At 36.0% G+C, this 17,253-nt stretch overlaps 1 protein-coding gene across 3 annotated transcripts in view; it reads right to left on the reverse strand.

Moving 5' to 3' along the window:
* The window catches only part of KCNH5 (potassium voltage-gated channel subfamily H member 5), a 290,510-nt gene that overhangs the window by 97,338 nt on the left and 175,919 nt on the right, over positions 1–17,253 (reverse strand). For all 3 annotated transcript variants that reach the window (XM_036271993.1, XM_036271986.1, XM_036271995.1), the window contains exon 8: positions 12,450–12,649. In XM_036271993.1, coding sequence (XP_036127886.1) covers positions 12,450–12,649 — 200 coding nt within the window. The remainder of the gene's footprint in view (positions 1–12,449; positions 12,650–17,253) is intronic.

Genomic DNA, 17,253 nt, shown 5'->3' on the forward strand with positions numbered 1-17,253 from the left:
ATTTGTTACGAAGTTAATTAGCCATTATTAAATCAAGACTCTTCTAACAGAAGATTTAAATGATAATAAAGTGTTATCATGAACAGTAAAGAGGATGTTGGCTTGGGGTTTTGGTTTTATTTGCTTCCTTACCATATGGAAGAATGGTTCTCAACTATCTTGAGAATGGTTGAATGAATGAATTACTTCCAACTGTACTACGCTTTGTGATTTACTGAAATGTGTGAATCATTAAAAGCATGTTAACATTGTGAGACCATTGGTTTTACTGCTTTAGAAGGCACTCTGAAGCCAAGTAATAACTGTCAGATTAAACAAGTAAGTCTCTTTGGATGTACTGGAATTTTACATTGTACCATTAGACAAGAGGGGTCTTAACTGAAACAATTGGGTGTAACTTGGTGGCTGTGCTGAGTTGCTACTCTTCTAACAATGACTGGTTCCCCCTGGGAAGGCTACTTTCCATTAATTTCTCATTTGTTATCAAGATAAAGTTTAATACAAGGGTTACCATACTAAACTATTAATTCAGACTCTGTGTTCTGACTTTTCCTGGGTACTAAAAGGATAATACTAATACTTCTCACAAAAATCTTACCAAATATACATTTAAATATTAATCTTAGAAATGGAAAGATCACGCCCTGGCCAGTTTGGCTCAGTGGTTATAGCAATGGCCTGCAGACCAGAGTGTCTCGGGTTCAGTTCCCACTAAGGGCACATACCTCAGTTGTGGTTTGTCCCCAGCTCCGGTTGGGGTCATGTGGGTGACAACCAGTTGATGTGTCTCTCTCACATCAATGTTTCTCTCTCTCTCTTCCCCCCTCTCTCCCTCCCACTCTATCTGAAAATAAAAATGTAAAAATGTCCTTAGGTGGGGATAAAAAAAGAAAGAAAGAAATGAAAAGATCATAAAAGAATATAAATCTTGAAACTGAGTGAGTTTAAGTGATTGGTCACCCACCTGGAATATGGCAACTAAACTGGGAGACTAGAACTCATGTCTCCTTACTGCTGGTCTAGCATTTTCTCCAATATACCTCCTCTGGTTTGTACCCAAGCTATGGACTCCTTTGATATTCTCATTGGCTTTTAGGAGTGGAACCTCTAACTCTGCATCAGAAGAGCTATGCCCAAGATCTAGAATTACTTTACATGAGCCCACCATACCTCATCTGAGCAGCCAACCTATGTAAGTTTCAGATGGCCTCTGCTATATGTTAACTCTGAGATTACAATAATGCAATTCCAGTCAAAAGCTAATGCGATTGCCCGGATGGTGGGGCTCAGTAATTGAGCATCGACCCGTGCACCAAGAGGTCACTGGTTCGATTCCCAGTCAGGGCACATGCCCAGGCTGTGGGCCCAATCCCCAGTAGGGGGACATGCAGGAGGCGGCCAATCGATGTTCTCGCTCATTGATGTTTCTATCTCTCTCTCCCTCTCCCTTTCTCTCTCTCTAAAATCAATAGAGAAAACATTTTCTATTCTAAAAGCTAATTGGATTAATTGCCAATGTATAGGAAGATGATGATTGGGAAGAGTGAAGAAACTTTATTTGGAAAAATGAATATGTGAAAGACAGGAATGATTAAGGTGTGGTAAGGCGATACTTGTCCACAAGACAACAAATATGCAACAAGGAGCCGAGAGGGTAAGATCACTGCCTCTGTAATGCAGACCAGGTCCAAAGCCAGGTTTTGTTGTGGGTGACCTAAGGCTAGTCATTTACTCTCTTACAGACTAATTTCCATATTAGTAAATTGGGAATGATTATAGTACTTATGTGTTAGAAAGAGTAAAAATTAAACATACTAAGGCTATTTACTAAATTCATAAAGATTAAAAGATGATGTTTAATATTAACAATGTTATTCTGAAAAAGGACACATGTAACCTTATGTTGGTTATAGCTCGTTGTTCTTTTAAAATAAATAAACTATAAAAATATAAGCTATAAAATGTGCATGCCCTTTGACCTGGGAAATGCCATTCTCAGTGTTTATCTTAGACAACCTAAATATCCAATAACAGGAGATTATAAATATGGCATATCCTTTAAACAGAATATAAATGTTTACATAGTATATATATTTATAACATAAATATATGTTCACAAAATCACACAGAATAAATGTGGCAAGCTATATTTCTGTGGGTTGTGGGATTGTTGGTGATTTATTATATTTTCTTCTTTTTTCAGTTCTTATTTCTAACTTTATGTAATGAATTTATATTAAATATGTTTTTAGAACATTGTATTTAGAAATGTTTTTAGAACAAATGTATTTAGAACAATGCTCATATAACTACTCTTCTAAAATTTATTCATCCTTAGTAAAAATGATGATACTGAATATGTAAAGCTATATTCTGGTCATGAACATATTGTCTTATACTTGCCCACAAAGGCAGCAGACCCAGTTTTAAATATATATGCTGATTAGCTTAATCAGGATTAGAGTACCAATAGATTCAATATGTCCTAACATTGATTTATGTGTTGGTATGGTTTTTACTGTAAGATTTATTTATTTATTTTTTTATCCTCACCCGAGGACATTTTTCCATTTTTTGTTCAGATAGAGCGGGAGGGAGAGAGAGGAAGAGAGAGAGAGAGAAACATCGATGTGAAGGGACACATCGAGTGGTCGCCACCCGCACGACCAACCAGGGCCGGGGACAAACTGCAGCCGAGGTACGTGCCCTTAGCGGGAACCGAACCCGGGTCTCTCCGGACCGCAGGCCGACGCTCCAACCGCTGAGCCAAACCGGCCAGGGCTACTGTAAGATTTTTAACCAACATGAGCAAGCAGTCAGTTGAAATTATTCTATCACACGTGGAATGTATAGGCCATATGCAGTTAATTAATGACTTATTAGTAGTTAATGGACTAACTAGATGTTTGCTTTTTCTCTTTTTATTCTTTCCCATCTTCAACCCAGTTAGCTGACTATAAGCACAGAGGTCATTTGAGTTTTATTATAAAATACGTAGAGTTTCTATTTCTAATAAGCTTTTATGTCCCAATTCTATTGTTTTCTCTATTGCTTTCTTCAACCTACATCCTTCCAACCTAAATTAGTTTCACCACCTCTCCTTTTAAAAGATAATCTCACATGATTCCCTGTACTTATATTCAAGTATTATCATAATTTGGAATTATATGTTTATTTCTGCAGTTAACTCTTTCCTTTCCCATTAGACTCTGAGCAGCACAGAGCAAGGGTTGTGTTTAATTTAGCACTCCATAGAAATCACTGCAATACCCTACAAAACCACAGTTCCCTCTGATGTGGATGCAAACTTTAAAAGATGGCTATTTTTCTATATACAAATTCTATCACAATATAGATCCTTCCTTAATTGATGTTTCTGTATCTCAGACACACCCCAGCAGAAATTAGGGAAGTGCAGACTCCTCAGGACAGTTCAAGACGTAAAGCAGTGAAGAAGGATGCTAATACAAGGAAAAGAAAGAATGTTTGAAGGTCTCAAGAGAGATCAAGACTCATAAAAAGCAAAACTGAGAGAAAGCCTCCAGGTCACGCCACCACGTGTCCCCCTCCTGGACTCCAGGACCAGCCCAGAAGCGGGGCATGAAGTGCCATCTGAGGCAATGGGAGGGGAACTATCTCTTTCTTACATAACAATTTTTATTTTTATTTTAACCTATTTTGCTCTATTTTCTCCACCCTCTTGCTGCCTACTGCTCTGCCACACAGGGATGCCTATGGTTATTTGGCACTACTGGTAAAGGAGCTAAAAGTGGCGCTTCAATATAAATGAATCCCAAGTCAAAAGCAATCATCCTGAGTCAAGGGACAGGCGTCTCTCAGGCATTAACTTAAAAACTGTACAAGAGATGGGAGGCTGGGTCGGGAGTAGAAACTCACAACGCTCTGGAAGCAAAATAAAATATAACAAACACAGTCCAATACTACCAACAACATAAATCAGACAGATACACATCTTTCTTTAAAAGTTCAGTATGTAAAATCTAACCATCTGCATAATCCTGCCTTTTTCTACTAAACTGCAAAAGCTGTGTAGGAAGCACTAGAATCTCACTCAAGTAGGCGTTTCAATAGACATTTGTGCAGATTTACTGTAGTGAGAGCTTGAAAATGGATCAATCTAGGCAGCTCAGAACAAAATTATAGGTTAGATACAAACACCTCCTCATATTATGACACTGTCTGCAGCATAAGGATCCATTCAGGGTTTACATTGCCCCCCAAGTCTACATTATATTTGTGTCTTTGCATTCAGTGTGTATGTGTATAAAAATATTTCATTCACCAAAACTCTCCCCAACTGAGGTTCCATTTTCATCTATATTTAAAGACAATGGTACGCACCAAATATTAGGCAAACACTGATTAAAAATGGTGCTAGGCATGACCTAGTTCTTCTGGTTTATAACTGGTAACGGAAGAAATCAATTATAACCACTAGACTAAATTACTTGCTAATATTTATTACTGCTTATCTTATGCAGGCATTATGTGGGCACTTTCACCCTCCAGCTAAGTAAGTAAGGTTGGTGGTGGTATCTCCATCACAGCTGTGAACATCATAGCATGGAACCCACTCCTCATGGTCTAGGTAAAGCCAGGCTACTGAGCGAGTCATCCATGGCCCCATATGGACAACTCCTACTTCTTACTCCTGGACTATAACTATCAAAAGATTCCTTTGTCCCTTCCTCAGGGGACAGTGGCAGAGTGCTGAGAAAATGAAATACAAACTACCCCATACTACTGCACTAAAGTAATAACAACATGGTACATAAAAAGAATGCACTTAGTTTGGTTCCTAAAGAGAGGTTTGAGTCATTCAGGATTTAACTTAGTTATATAATGTTTCCTCATCCTTACGAGAGAAAACTAATACCACCTACTACCTAACACCCAAAAAGTCTACTAATAATTATATTAGCTAACAAATAATATAAAGCTTGAATTGGAACACTCTTAAACCATGCCAAAAGTCATGACAAACTTATATACGTACATATATTTGCATGTTCCAAATTCCTATTCCAGAAAATATTAAAGTTCTCATATACTTGGAATATTTCTAATAAACCCTTGAGCCTTAGTTTATTTAACTTCTGATACATGAAAGAAAAAATGAAATTGAATTTTCAGATAAAGTCTACTTTTTCATAAAGGTCTAAAGGTCAGCTAGAAAAGAGAAATGCAGAAGTAAGTCTGAATGCTCACTCTGTGTTGTTTCAGTAGGTAACGACTGGGAAGCATGTGGACATACCAATAGTTAGGTTCCCTTGCCATGTTTAGGTACAGACAGAAAGTCACAGTATTCTGATATTTGGAGCATGATGCTTTCACAGCAAAGGCTGAGGAATATCGTTCTTGGAAGTGACAGGCTAGCATGGTCTCTCGTGCCCAACCAGTCTACTTCAACACTACAGAAAAAACAAGCCAGTTGTCCCGTGGGCCTGGCCTGGCTTAGCCCTCGCCGGGATTCTGGGTCCTCATCATTTTTTTAAGATGGTATTTATTCTATCACCTTGGAATAAATAGTTACTTTCATTTGTAAAACTACAGTATTAAGGTATAGTAATAAAAATTCAGGGGAAATAATTATTGAATTACTACAGAATTACATTCTATACTTTTTTAATTTTTACTGAATTTATTGTGGTGATATTGCTTAATAAAATTAGATAGGTTTCAACTGTGCAATTGTATAATACATTATTTATATATTGTATTGTGTGTTCACCACACAAAGTCAAGTCTCCTCCTCGTATGTTTTTATACAGGACCTGCTTAAATATATGCGTTTGAATTGTAAACAACCTCTGACATGTAGCAGTACTCTAAAGGGTCCACGCACAATCACCATGTAATCTTAGGACCTGCGCCACGTTCTCCCTGCACCCTTACTGGCAGGTAGTTCAGCTCCTCCCGACAGATCATTGCATTTTTTAATACTTCAAATATTTTTTTCACTTTAATGTTTTTAATTAATTAAATGCATTGGGATGACATTGGTTAGTAAGATTATATAAGTTTCAAGTGTACATTTCCATGACTCACAATCTATATATTGCATGTGTGTCCACCACCCAAAGTCGAATCATTTTTCGTCACCGTATATTTGGCCCTATTTACCCTTTACTATCCCCCAACTCCCGTCCCTCTAGTAACCCCTATATTGTTGTCTGTGTCTGTGAGTTTCAGTTTTATATCTCATCTATCAGTGAAATCATATGGTTCTTAGCTTTTTCTGACTGACCTATTTCTCTTAAAATGATAATCTCAAGATCCAGCCATGTTGTTGCAAATATTTAAGTCACTTGTCATAACTCTCCCCAAGTCTTCAATTAGCCAAACTAAATATTCATATTTCCTTTAACTATGTGACTTACAACACGACTCCCATAACTATATACATTCATGATTATCGTCTGGTAAGTGTGTGGCCATTTGATATTTCTTTTAAAATATCCAACTGAAAGCTGAACACATCATTTTACCTGTAATCTGATTAGCATGGACTGTATTGGGGTGATTATTACCTCTCTTGATCCCAAGACAAAAGTGCTTTAATGCAGCTTAAGACCAATTCAGTTTCCTTTCACTATATTCACGCGTATCTATTCACATGGCACACTGAGCCTATTTGTCTGTGGAGTTCCTTTTGGAAGGCTGCAGCCTTCACTTTTGGGCTCCGCTGTGCATTGCTAGAGGAACCTCTCAAAGTATTTACATATTGAACCAAGAAAATGATGCCGTGTGTGTGTACGAATGTCATCCCTGTTTTTCACATTTAGGAATACAAAGAAATATTTAGATATGCTTTCTAAATTAAAAATATATATTAAAGTGATTAAAAGGAAGTTACTTCTTGTAGAAAAAATATATTGCCCACTATATTTGGAAGAAGTATTTGATAGATTAGGTTTAAAAATAACCCAAGATTTTTAAATATTCAAAATCTCAATTTCTTTAAATTCTACAGGCATAATTTTGTGCCTGGTTATTTTGCATAATTCTGCCATAACTTTTCATATAATGGGATCATCCTAGTGATATTTTATGCTTATTACAAAACACATTAAAACAAGAAATGAAGACCGAAAAGCTTTCTCTACTGATTTTTCCAAGCCATGTGTTTAAAAAAAAGTAAGACATTGGAAAATTAGAAAATAATAAAAAGGTTAATTTTAAACTTCATTCTATAAAACAAAAAAACTGTAAAACAATCCAGTATGATGAGAAATATGTGGTCTACATGTTATACAAGTTGTACTTTTTTCATACTGTCCCACAAGCTGAAAATAAAGTCCCCAGTCATCTACTTCACTTGAATTATTTCCCAGTAAAGTCATTTCAAACTGTAGGTTGTATTTTTTTTAGCTTTAACCATCATCCTTTCTATTTTTTCTATAATCTCCCCTTTCCCTTTTAAATCCTTACTCATTCCACCCATTTCTCTGGTCTTTTAAGTGCACAGAGTGTTAGCAAGTAGCAAAGCCCAGAGGATGGATTTTGGTTATTAAATTTTAAAAGAATCTAAAGCAACTATTGTAATTAGTATTCAATAAAATACTTTCAACCAAATAAAATTAATCTAGATACCGGTGTGTGTGTGTGTGTGTGTGTGTGTGTGTGTGTGTCTGTGTGTGTGTAAACATGACCTAAGGCTACCTTTCATGATAAAAATGCTACAATCTCAGCATCAGTACTGATCCTAACGCCACAGTTTGTATCAGAGAAAGCACTATTCACATAAGGCAAATTAAGACTGAATTAAATAACAGTGATTAATTTGCTTGCAGGTTAAAGCTGGATTTTAAAAATCTATAAAACTATGTAGAAACAATAGAAGGAAATCTCAGTAATTGGGGTGAAGTTTTTTCTGTAATTAGTTGCAATGCATCATTAAGTTCTATTGTACTCTGTAACTAAAAAATACAGCTCTTATAGAACTAACAAGAGAAGCATCAGAACAAAGACATCCAGCTTCAATACATTATATTTCAATCTTTTTCACTGTATACTTATAGTTAAATATAGCAACAACCACCATCAATAAAATGTTTGAAAGAAACAAACAAAAAGTGAGACAAGAAACAGAGTAAAACAAGTATTTGGCTTATTGAGAAATAAGAAATGTAAAAGAGGTCTCTAACATTGAATATAAGGTAGTTGTTAAAATTGAGAAGCTGTTTGCTAAAGTTACATCATCAAGTATATTCATATTTCTAAGATTTTGTGGCTACAATTACAGAATTTATGTCATTACTGTCATCAGCCTTTCATTTTCTTTTTTCTACCCTTGTATTTTTTTTAATTGATTAATTTTTGTTATAGATGTTTCTCCTTTTCCCCCCACTGATTCCCCCCTCCCCCTCCCTCCCTGCCCTTTCCCCAGATTGTTGTCCATGTCCACTGTTCATGCATACATGCATATAAGTTCTGTGGTTTATCTCTCCCCCACCTCCCCCCTCTTTAGGGGATTGTCAGTCTGTACCCCGCTTCCGCGTCTCTGGGACTACCCCATTCCTCAAACTGCTATGTTCATTATATTCTACAAATAAGTGAGATCATATGAAACTTGTCTTTTTCTGTTTGGCTTGTTTCACTTAGGATGATACTTTCCAGGTCCCTCCATGTCGTCTCAAAGGATAAGAGATCTTTCTTTCTTACCGCTGCGTAGTACTCCATTGTGTATATGTACCACAGCTTTTTGATCTACCCTTGTATTTTTAACAGGCTCAATTTTGTTATTATTAAAAACTCCTACAGTGAAGATGAATATATAATAGTTACATATATAGATAAATGAATAGATGATAGATAGATAGATAAATAGATAGATAGATAGATAGATAGATAGATAGATAGATAGATAGATAGATAGATGATAGGGAGAAAGAGAGAGAGAGAGAGAGAGAAAGCTTCATTACGAAAGCCATATAAGCTCATTGGCTGCTGTGCTGAGAATACACTACAAGAAAACAAAGGTTAAAGCACGGTTGTTTGGCTATACAATAACCCAGACAGAACATGATAGCGACTTAGACAAGGTAATAGCAAGAAAGGTGGTAAGAACTGGAGGCGGAGCCAACAAAATTTGGTGGAGGTCTTATTGGGGGGGTTTTCATCCTAAGTAACTGCATTGGGGAAGAATATCAGTGAAGCAGGTTTAAGGGAGTTGATTAGGAGTTCATTTCTGGACAATTTCATAGGACATGAGTAGGCAATTGGATTAGAAAGTCTATAGTTCATGGAACAGGTCCAAGATGAGCATGTATATTTTGGTGGATTAAGTATTCTCTTTATCCATTTGACATATTAAAAATGGTCTCTTGCTGTTTCAATATTAATTTATTACAAGTGAAAATAAGATATTCTTGTATGTTTATTAGTAATTTGTATTTTGTTTTCTATAAATTACCTATGTACTCAGCTCATTTTTGTCCTTGATTCTTCTTTTTGATTTATAAGATAATCTTTACATATCAAGATAATTAACCTTTCACTTATGATATTTATTGCAAATGCTCTCATTTTCATTTTCACAGTTTTTGGTATGAGAAGTTTTACATTTTCTAGCCAAATCTATTTATTACTTACTTTGTTGTATATCCCATTGTTTCAATAAGTACAAATATAAATTATCTACATATTTCCTTCCAATCATTTATGATTTCTATTTTTCACATTTAACTCTCAATCCTTCCCATATTTATGTTAGATCAGAAAGACTCCTTATTTTCTTCGATTTTTAGCTCATTTTATAGTTATATTCAATAATATATCAATTCCATCTTTGCAATGTGTCCTTTAAGTTATATTTGGTTCTTATCTATAGTAAAGTCTAGTTCTGAGATATCTATTTCATTTCTTTGTTTTGGTTACTCCCTCTTGTGTCTGTACTTCAATACTTTACTATAGTATGTTAAAGTTGTGTAACTGAAGGCCTACCAGGCATGTGGGTCTCCCCCTGGTTGGTAGGTTCATTACTAAACTGGAGATCTGGATGCCAATTTTTGTTTTCTTTTTGTTTGGTATAGCATATGGTGTGTAGTCTTAGAATACATTTTGAAATTCATAGGCACTCTCGTTGCCTATGAAATTAGCAGAAATCTCCTATACCACCTTCCAGGCCAAGACTCTGGCGTTTCTCCTTACTTACAGTGCTATTACAGTTAGTTTGTATGCATCTGGGTGGAGATTTTCATAATAGGCTGGGAGAGATTAATATAGGTTTGGAGAATTTGCTGCTACATTAAATTAAATTTAGATATGTTCTACACATGGAAAACAAAACTTTCATATCAACTAGTTATTTAAATCTGCTTCTTTTATTAGTCAAAGACAACCCAAAGATTCCCTATTCAGTTAGGAGGCAAAACCATTTTTTTCTTGTCTAAAAGTTAATTCATTTTATTATTTATACTTCTTTCTTTAAAAATATTTTCATTTGAATTAAAACTTTATTTCACCTTTAATATTAGCTTCTCCGTCTATTTTTCCTATTATTCCAGTGGATACTCTACTAATCAGCCATACATTTCTTTGACCACAAATTATGAACAAACAAACCAAAAAAACGGGATAAATAATAGGAACCCATAAATCATTTCCTGCTACATACCATGTGCTATCCCAATATCCTTGCCCTTAACAATGCAGGCAGCTGAACGGGTCCTCCAGGAGTAACATAGGCTATGTGTCAGGCTCTTTTCTAATGTAAAAGGCCATTATTCCATCATTTCACTGATGTTTCTGTCATGTACCGGGTGACCCCACCAAATTTTCTAGAAAGAAAGCTTCTCCCTGAGATGGTGATGGACAAGGTAGAGAGTGGTCTCTCAATCTCAGTTTTACTGAATGAGGACCTCAAAGGGCATCCTGCATTTGACATCTTAATGACTCACACCCGCACCGGAGGAAGACACTGTTTCTTCTTTGGATACCCGCCCTACTAACCATACATTGAATCATTTATACATTAATCAAATTCCACAGAAATGTAATATATCCTTCTCTACTCTGTGGTCACACTTTCTGCTTTAAGTGGTCATTTAACTAGAAAATTTATACTGCATTTGGTAAAATGTTTAAGGGGAACACATTTCTCCCTTTTTCAAGTAGTTACCCTTGAATATAGCACCTGTACTCCCTCAGTTGTCACATTCCATGTTTATTCCCTACACATCCCTTTGACCATCTGTTCCTAACAATGCCTGCTCTGGCTTAAAAAACCACTGCTTGTTGTTTAGTGAACATCCCCTAAACATCTACTTTATTCATTTGCTCTTTCCTTTGACTTTGAAAGGTCTTGTTGAGCAGGTCTTACAGAAAAGCTACAAGTCAACCTCATATGATTAAGAGAACAAATCAAATTTGTGGGAAATGGCAAGGAAGGTAATGTGCTGTATCATTATCATCTGTCAAAAGTCAGTACCTAAAAATAAAATCTCCACTAATGCTCACAAAGTAAAATAGCTCACAGTCGGTTTTCTCTAAAAGTTGTGTGTGCAAGCCCTATTCGCCATCCTCTAGTTTGATGTGAATCAGCTGGGTGTAGAAAGTGAGAATATTTTTTAAATTGGTTTTCTTTATTGTAAGGAAGTCTTTGGTTACTTCTTTGCCCCCAAGAAGAGATAGATGGGAAAAATTTTTAAAGCTTCCATGAAAATACAAGCAAGAAATTAGAGATATCAAATGAATGGGGAGGATGGTATCCATTCTATAGATCTGTGTGTGGAAAAACACAGAATTATAAGTTGCTTTATAAAGATGTGAGACAAAGGGGAGAGATTTAAGTGGAGGATAGCAAACACCTAATTTTTTGGTTTATAAGTAAGGAAGTTGCTTTCTGAACTTTGAATGATCAAAAAGTCAAAGGAAAAATAAAAAACAGGACCACAGACATGGATCCATGAAGCGGAGTGACAGATCTCAGAGGGAAGGTGGGAAGAGATTAATCAAAGAACTTAGATGCACATATGCACAGCCATGGACCTGGGGAGGGGGAGAGATGGTGGAGGCCAGCAAAGGGGGGAAATGGGAACATCTGTAATACTCTCAACAAAATAATAAATTAATTTTTTTTAAAATAAAATTTACCAGAAGAAAGGGCACCACTTTTAAAGTTTTAGAGGAATACAGCAAATTACTCTGAGAGGAAATAAGAGTGTTTTATGGAAATACAGTAATTAGCTGTTTTCAGGAACCACAATTTCTAAATTGAGTCTGATGACTAGTGCTAATTGATGATTAATGGTCGAGTGCTTTACCTTCTAAGCACTCAATAATGTGATTGATTGATATGTTACTTATGAAACAGTAACATTTATGAAGCAATTATACAAGCAACACGTGAGTGGGGAAAAAAAAACGACAGGCATTTGAGGATTCTATTGAAATAGAAAGTAAATAACAATAATAATAACCCATACCTTCTCTGTGTCAATGCCTTTGGACATGGACCAGGTTGAGACGATGTAATCCATGACTCGTTCACTAAGGCCTTTGGGGACCTGATAGAGTTTCAGAAAGTCTCGTACGTTATTCAGCATCTCATGGTATCGGTTGGTGTTGGCATACATTTGCTGGAAAATTGTGGTAACATTTCCAAAAATAGTTGCATAAAGAAGAGCTGAAAGAGAAGAAATGATGAAAAATGAAACAAATATTCCAAGTGAAAAACAATAATCTAAATATTGACCCAATCAATGAATAATGTGACAGAGATGTCTTTATGAACTTTAGAGGTTTAGACACGTTAACCTAACCCTGAGAAGAGCGCCTGGAATTTGGTGCTTAATCAGTAAATGTTACTTTCAGTAAGAGAAACATGAGTTCATGAACATGCAACACACCAGCCAAAGTGGTGAAACGTGAGAGTGTCTAACAGATTTCATGAAGAATTAAATGATCAGAAACTATAATTTGCATACGAAATTCTAGCCTTACGACTAAGTTATCCTCCAGTCTTGTCCTTCTCAATGAAGCCTAATCAATTTGGATTTTCCAGGGACTGACGGTCCAGTTTAGAAATATATGTTCTTTCCCACTGCCGGCTCCTTCCAGCTTTTGGAATGCTTCCCTATTTATAAATATTGTTGACAGAACATAAGAAACATAGGGACTAAAGACAAATTAAAATGTTTCATTTTTAGAAGGTTCTGAATAGAAACACAGTTGGAATTAAGAGCTAAAATAAAACTTTGGGAGTGCTTGAAAATTCAGGTTATTAAACGCATGTCAGTATACCAGTGTTGTAAATTTTTTATTCCATCATGTTAATTAAAAGTAAAGCCAGCTTGCGTCTAGACCAGTGCTATTTATCTACAGGAGCCTACAAATGGAAGAGGTTTTTATAATGCCCCTGACTACGACCTCCTCCCTCAACCGATAATTTATCAACCTTGTTCTCTCCATATCTGGTCAGGCTACAAATGCTTACCTGATCTTGTAAAAGCTTTGAAAAGCAGTTGAGTTCAGCCCACACTGAACACACCCCTAGATACACACCACCCCGCTCCATTCCATCCCTTTGATTTCCTCCCCTTGTTAACACTAACCTCTTTGGAAAGAGGACAGTACTTTATTTACCGTAGTGTTCAGTACAATGTTTAGTAACCATGTACATTCCATAAGCATTTGAAAATTGAGTGGAATATAAGACAATTATGTCCATTCTACATCCTCCAAGCATTTGAAAAAAATGACTCCTCTAAACAAAGTATGGGTTGTTTCATTTTGCCATTTCATCAATCAAAATCCCTTTTGATGGAAATGATATAAAATTAAGCAAGTGAAATAACAGGATCCTTAACATATTTTAGAAAATCATGTGCGTGTTGTGTGTGTGTGTGTGTGTTAAGAACAATTGTTTTCTGAGTACAACAAATTATATTTCACAACAGGAAGCTATAATTTTATCAGTATTTAGTCAGGAGTTCTTTGCTGTTATTTAGGAATTTTGATGCCAGTGCAGATAATTTTCAAGATAGATGATGTTTTGTTAAAACTGAGTAAGAAGAATATAGTGCTGACATTTCTCAACTGGTCTTTAAGCATTTGAATATTTATATCTTTCTAAAAAAAAGAGGTAATAGATTTAACATCTCTATTCCACCATTGTGGTATTAATAAAAACAAACAGAAATAATGTGAATAAATTAATGATAGAAAAAATCTTTTAACAAATATGGAATTTCACATTTTCAGAAAAGAGAAATAAGGAGAATTTACATTTTTAAAATAATAAGCATTTTCAGGATTAATGAAATAATGCTACAATCATGTGTTTTAATAGTGCCCACTATTTTAAGTTATCAATAAATATCACAGAACTACCTATTATTTTGACACATTTAACTTGTTTGGCTTCCTAAGATGCTTGGGATATGCTATATTTGCCAAAGTGCCTTACTACTGCTTTTTAGTATAACAAATTGCCACACATTTCATCTTTCTGGATACATTAAATATGCATACATTCTGCTCAAATGAAAAGTTTAAGTACTAAAATATAAAGAAAACTGCCAATGTATTAAAAGTTTGCAGCATTCATAAATGAAGAATGTAATCAACATCTCAATAAGTTTGGCATAGTTACAAAGGCACCCACTTCTGACTCCCATCTGCATGTGAGTATGGTGTCCTACCCTGGAGAGGACAGAACACAGTCATAATTTAAGGTAAGAGATTCAAATATATGTATATGTATTTTTTTAATTTTTTAACTTTGTATATCTTTGCTCTGAATTATAGGCACACACAATTTCTTGGATGCCTAATGGACATTCAAATCAAACGTGTCCAAAAAAGAGCTCTTAATTTACAACATCCTTTCTCCAACAGCCAAATGCACTTTTGTATCTCAGTAAATTGCAAAGCCACACATAGTTTCTCAGACCAAAAACTACCCAGTCATTCTTCACCTCACTCTTCAATTCATCTCCTACATTTAATTCACCAATTCCTCTTGGCTCTACCTTCAGATTATAGCCTCAATTCAATCACTTCCCACCTCTACCAGCATCCTAGCATAGTCTTTAATGTGTTTTTCCACTTACTAGCTTTGTGTCTTTGGGCCAGTACTAAATCTCTCTAGACTTCTACGCCCTCATTTATAACTTTAAAATTGTACTAGATTCTTCACAAAGGAGATGTGTTAAATGAGATAAATCATATAAACCAAGTTAAGAAAGTCTAGTGGAGAGTACCTATCTATGAATTGTTATGCCATCATCATTATCATCATCACCATGGAAGTAGCTTCCAAACAATTTTTCATGCAGTGGAGAGAATTATATATATGAGATCATACACAGACTTAAATCCAACCAGCCATGGTTCAAGGACACATAATCAGAGCACTGCTTCCCCCACTGATCACAATTTCTACCATCCATCCCTTGCTCTCTTTCCTCCAGTCACGCTAGCTTCTTGGTGCTACTCAAGCATTCTGAATGCATTCGCTCTTCAGGGCACCTCCACTAGCTGTTCCTCTGCCTGAAACACCCTTCTGTGAGATCCTCACCTGGCCTATGCCCTCTCCTTGTCCAGGCCTCTGCTCCACGTCCAACTCAGCACAGAGCCCTTCCCAGACCACCTGCCTAAACATCCTCTTCCTCCCATATCACTCTCCTTACTATGCCTATGTTCTTAATCTTATTTTCATTACTTTAATTTACATAGCACATCAATTTAGCATTTGTTTAGAAATGCAAATTCCATGAGTGCAAGGGTGAGCCCTGTCCTTTTTGCTAACTGCTGTATTTCCAGAACACAGACCAGTTCCTGAAATATAGTAGGTATTCAAATATTTTTTTCCAATAAATCCACACACTAAAAACCTAGAAAACAGTTTTTTCAGACACATTCTTTTTGCAAGTCGAAGTCTCACTACTGCTGACACAAAAACATAGATGACATATACATTATTAATGCAGATAGAAGGATAAAATATTTAGAAGCCAACGTGACACATGTCCTGACTATATGAAGATAATAAATAAATTGGGAAGGCCTATTGTCATTTATTAAATATGGATGTCCATGCTCGGCCTGGCCAGTTTTATAGAGGCTTATTATATAATTTTACCCTTTGAAAGGGATGTCATATAATCAATTTCCCTACTTTAATAATAATAATTAAGCTAATTTGTTAAAATTTGATAAGCCTCCTTGTTATACGCCCTCCTGCGAACTTTCAGGCTTAAGACAACTTAAAACAAGCTAATTTTACAAGCTTATCATATTTAAAGTCTTGGTAAATGACATTTAAAAAGTCGTACTTTTTTAATTCACCACACAGGGATTATTTAGAAGGTAATTATGGTCGACTTCAAATGGCCACAAACTTTCTGATACCCCTTCCACCGAGAAGCAGGGTGTATATCCTTTCCCCTTGAATCTAGGTGTGCTCTGTGCCTGTTTTAACAATAGAATAGAGTAATGTGATCAAATGCCGATATCTGGGCCCAGGCCCTAAGAAACTAGAACCTTGTAACCCTCACTGTTAGGACACTGCTCTTTGTGCGGAAGCCCGCGCATTCTCCTGGAGAGTCCACATGGAAGGAATCAAGGCCCCTGGCCAACGGCCTCGGCTGAGCTCCCAGCTGAGCACTGGCCTTAGACTGAACCGTTTAAAATATTGATATGAGAAGACACTAAGGTAGCACTAAGGCTACTTAGGTGGTTCAACCATCACTTCTCTTTCTATTTATATCCGTATTTAATAATGGCAGGTAAGATATGAAGGGAAATGTCCCCCCAATCCATGACGTGTGCACAGCGAACTGCCGGACAGCATCAGCTCTGCAGCCTTGGAAGCGGCTGAGCCGATTCAGAAGTGGATTCTTCAGACCCATTCAAGCCAACTCAGCTGACAGCACACGGGCTAGAAGTAGATCATGCCTCCTGGCCCTGCATAAATTGCAGATTCATGAGTAGAATAAATGGCTGTTCTTGTTTCAAGCCACTGAGTTTGATGAGTTATGCAACTATAATAATAAACCCTAATAAAGACAGATTGTTTCTCAACTGGGTAGGAAACCTGAGGGAAGAGGGTAATGAGCTTCTCATCACGCACATCAGAGCCTGACAGCACATTTTGAAAAATTCTTTTCTAAATATTTAATATATTTTATACTTTAAAACTCAAAAATACCTATTATTTTTATCATATAATCAATAAAGTCATGAGTTAATGTTTAATGTTTTCAAAAAGAGATATAGGTTAAAATA

Source organism: Molossus molossus, unplaced genomic scaffold (genome assembly GCF_014108415.1).
Source record: "Molossus molossus isolate mMolMol1 unplaced genomic scaffold, mMolMol1.p scaffold_m16_p_1, whole genome shotgun sequence".
NCBI classification, from domain to species: Eukaryota; Metazoa; Chordata; class Mammalia; order Chiroptera; family Molossidae; genus Molossus; species Molossus molossus.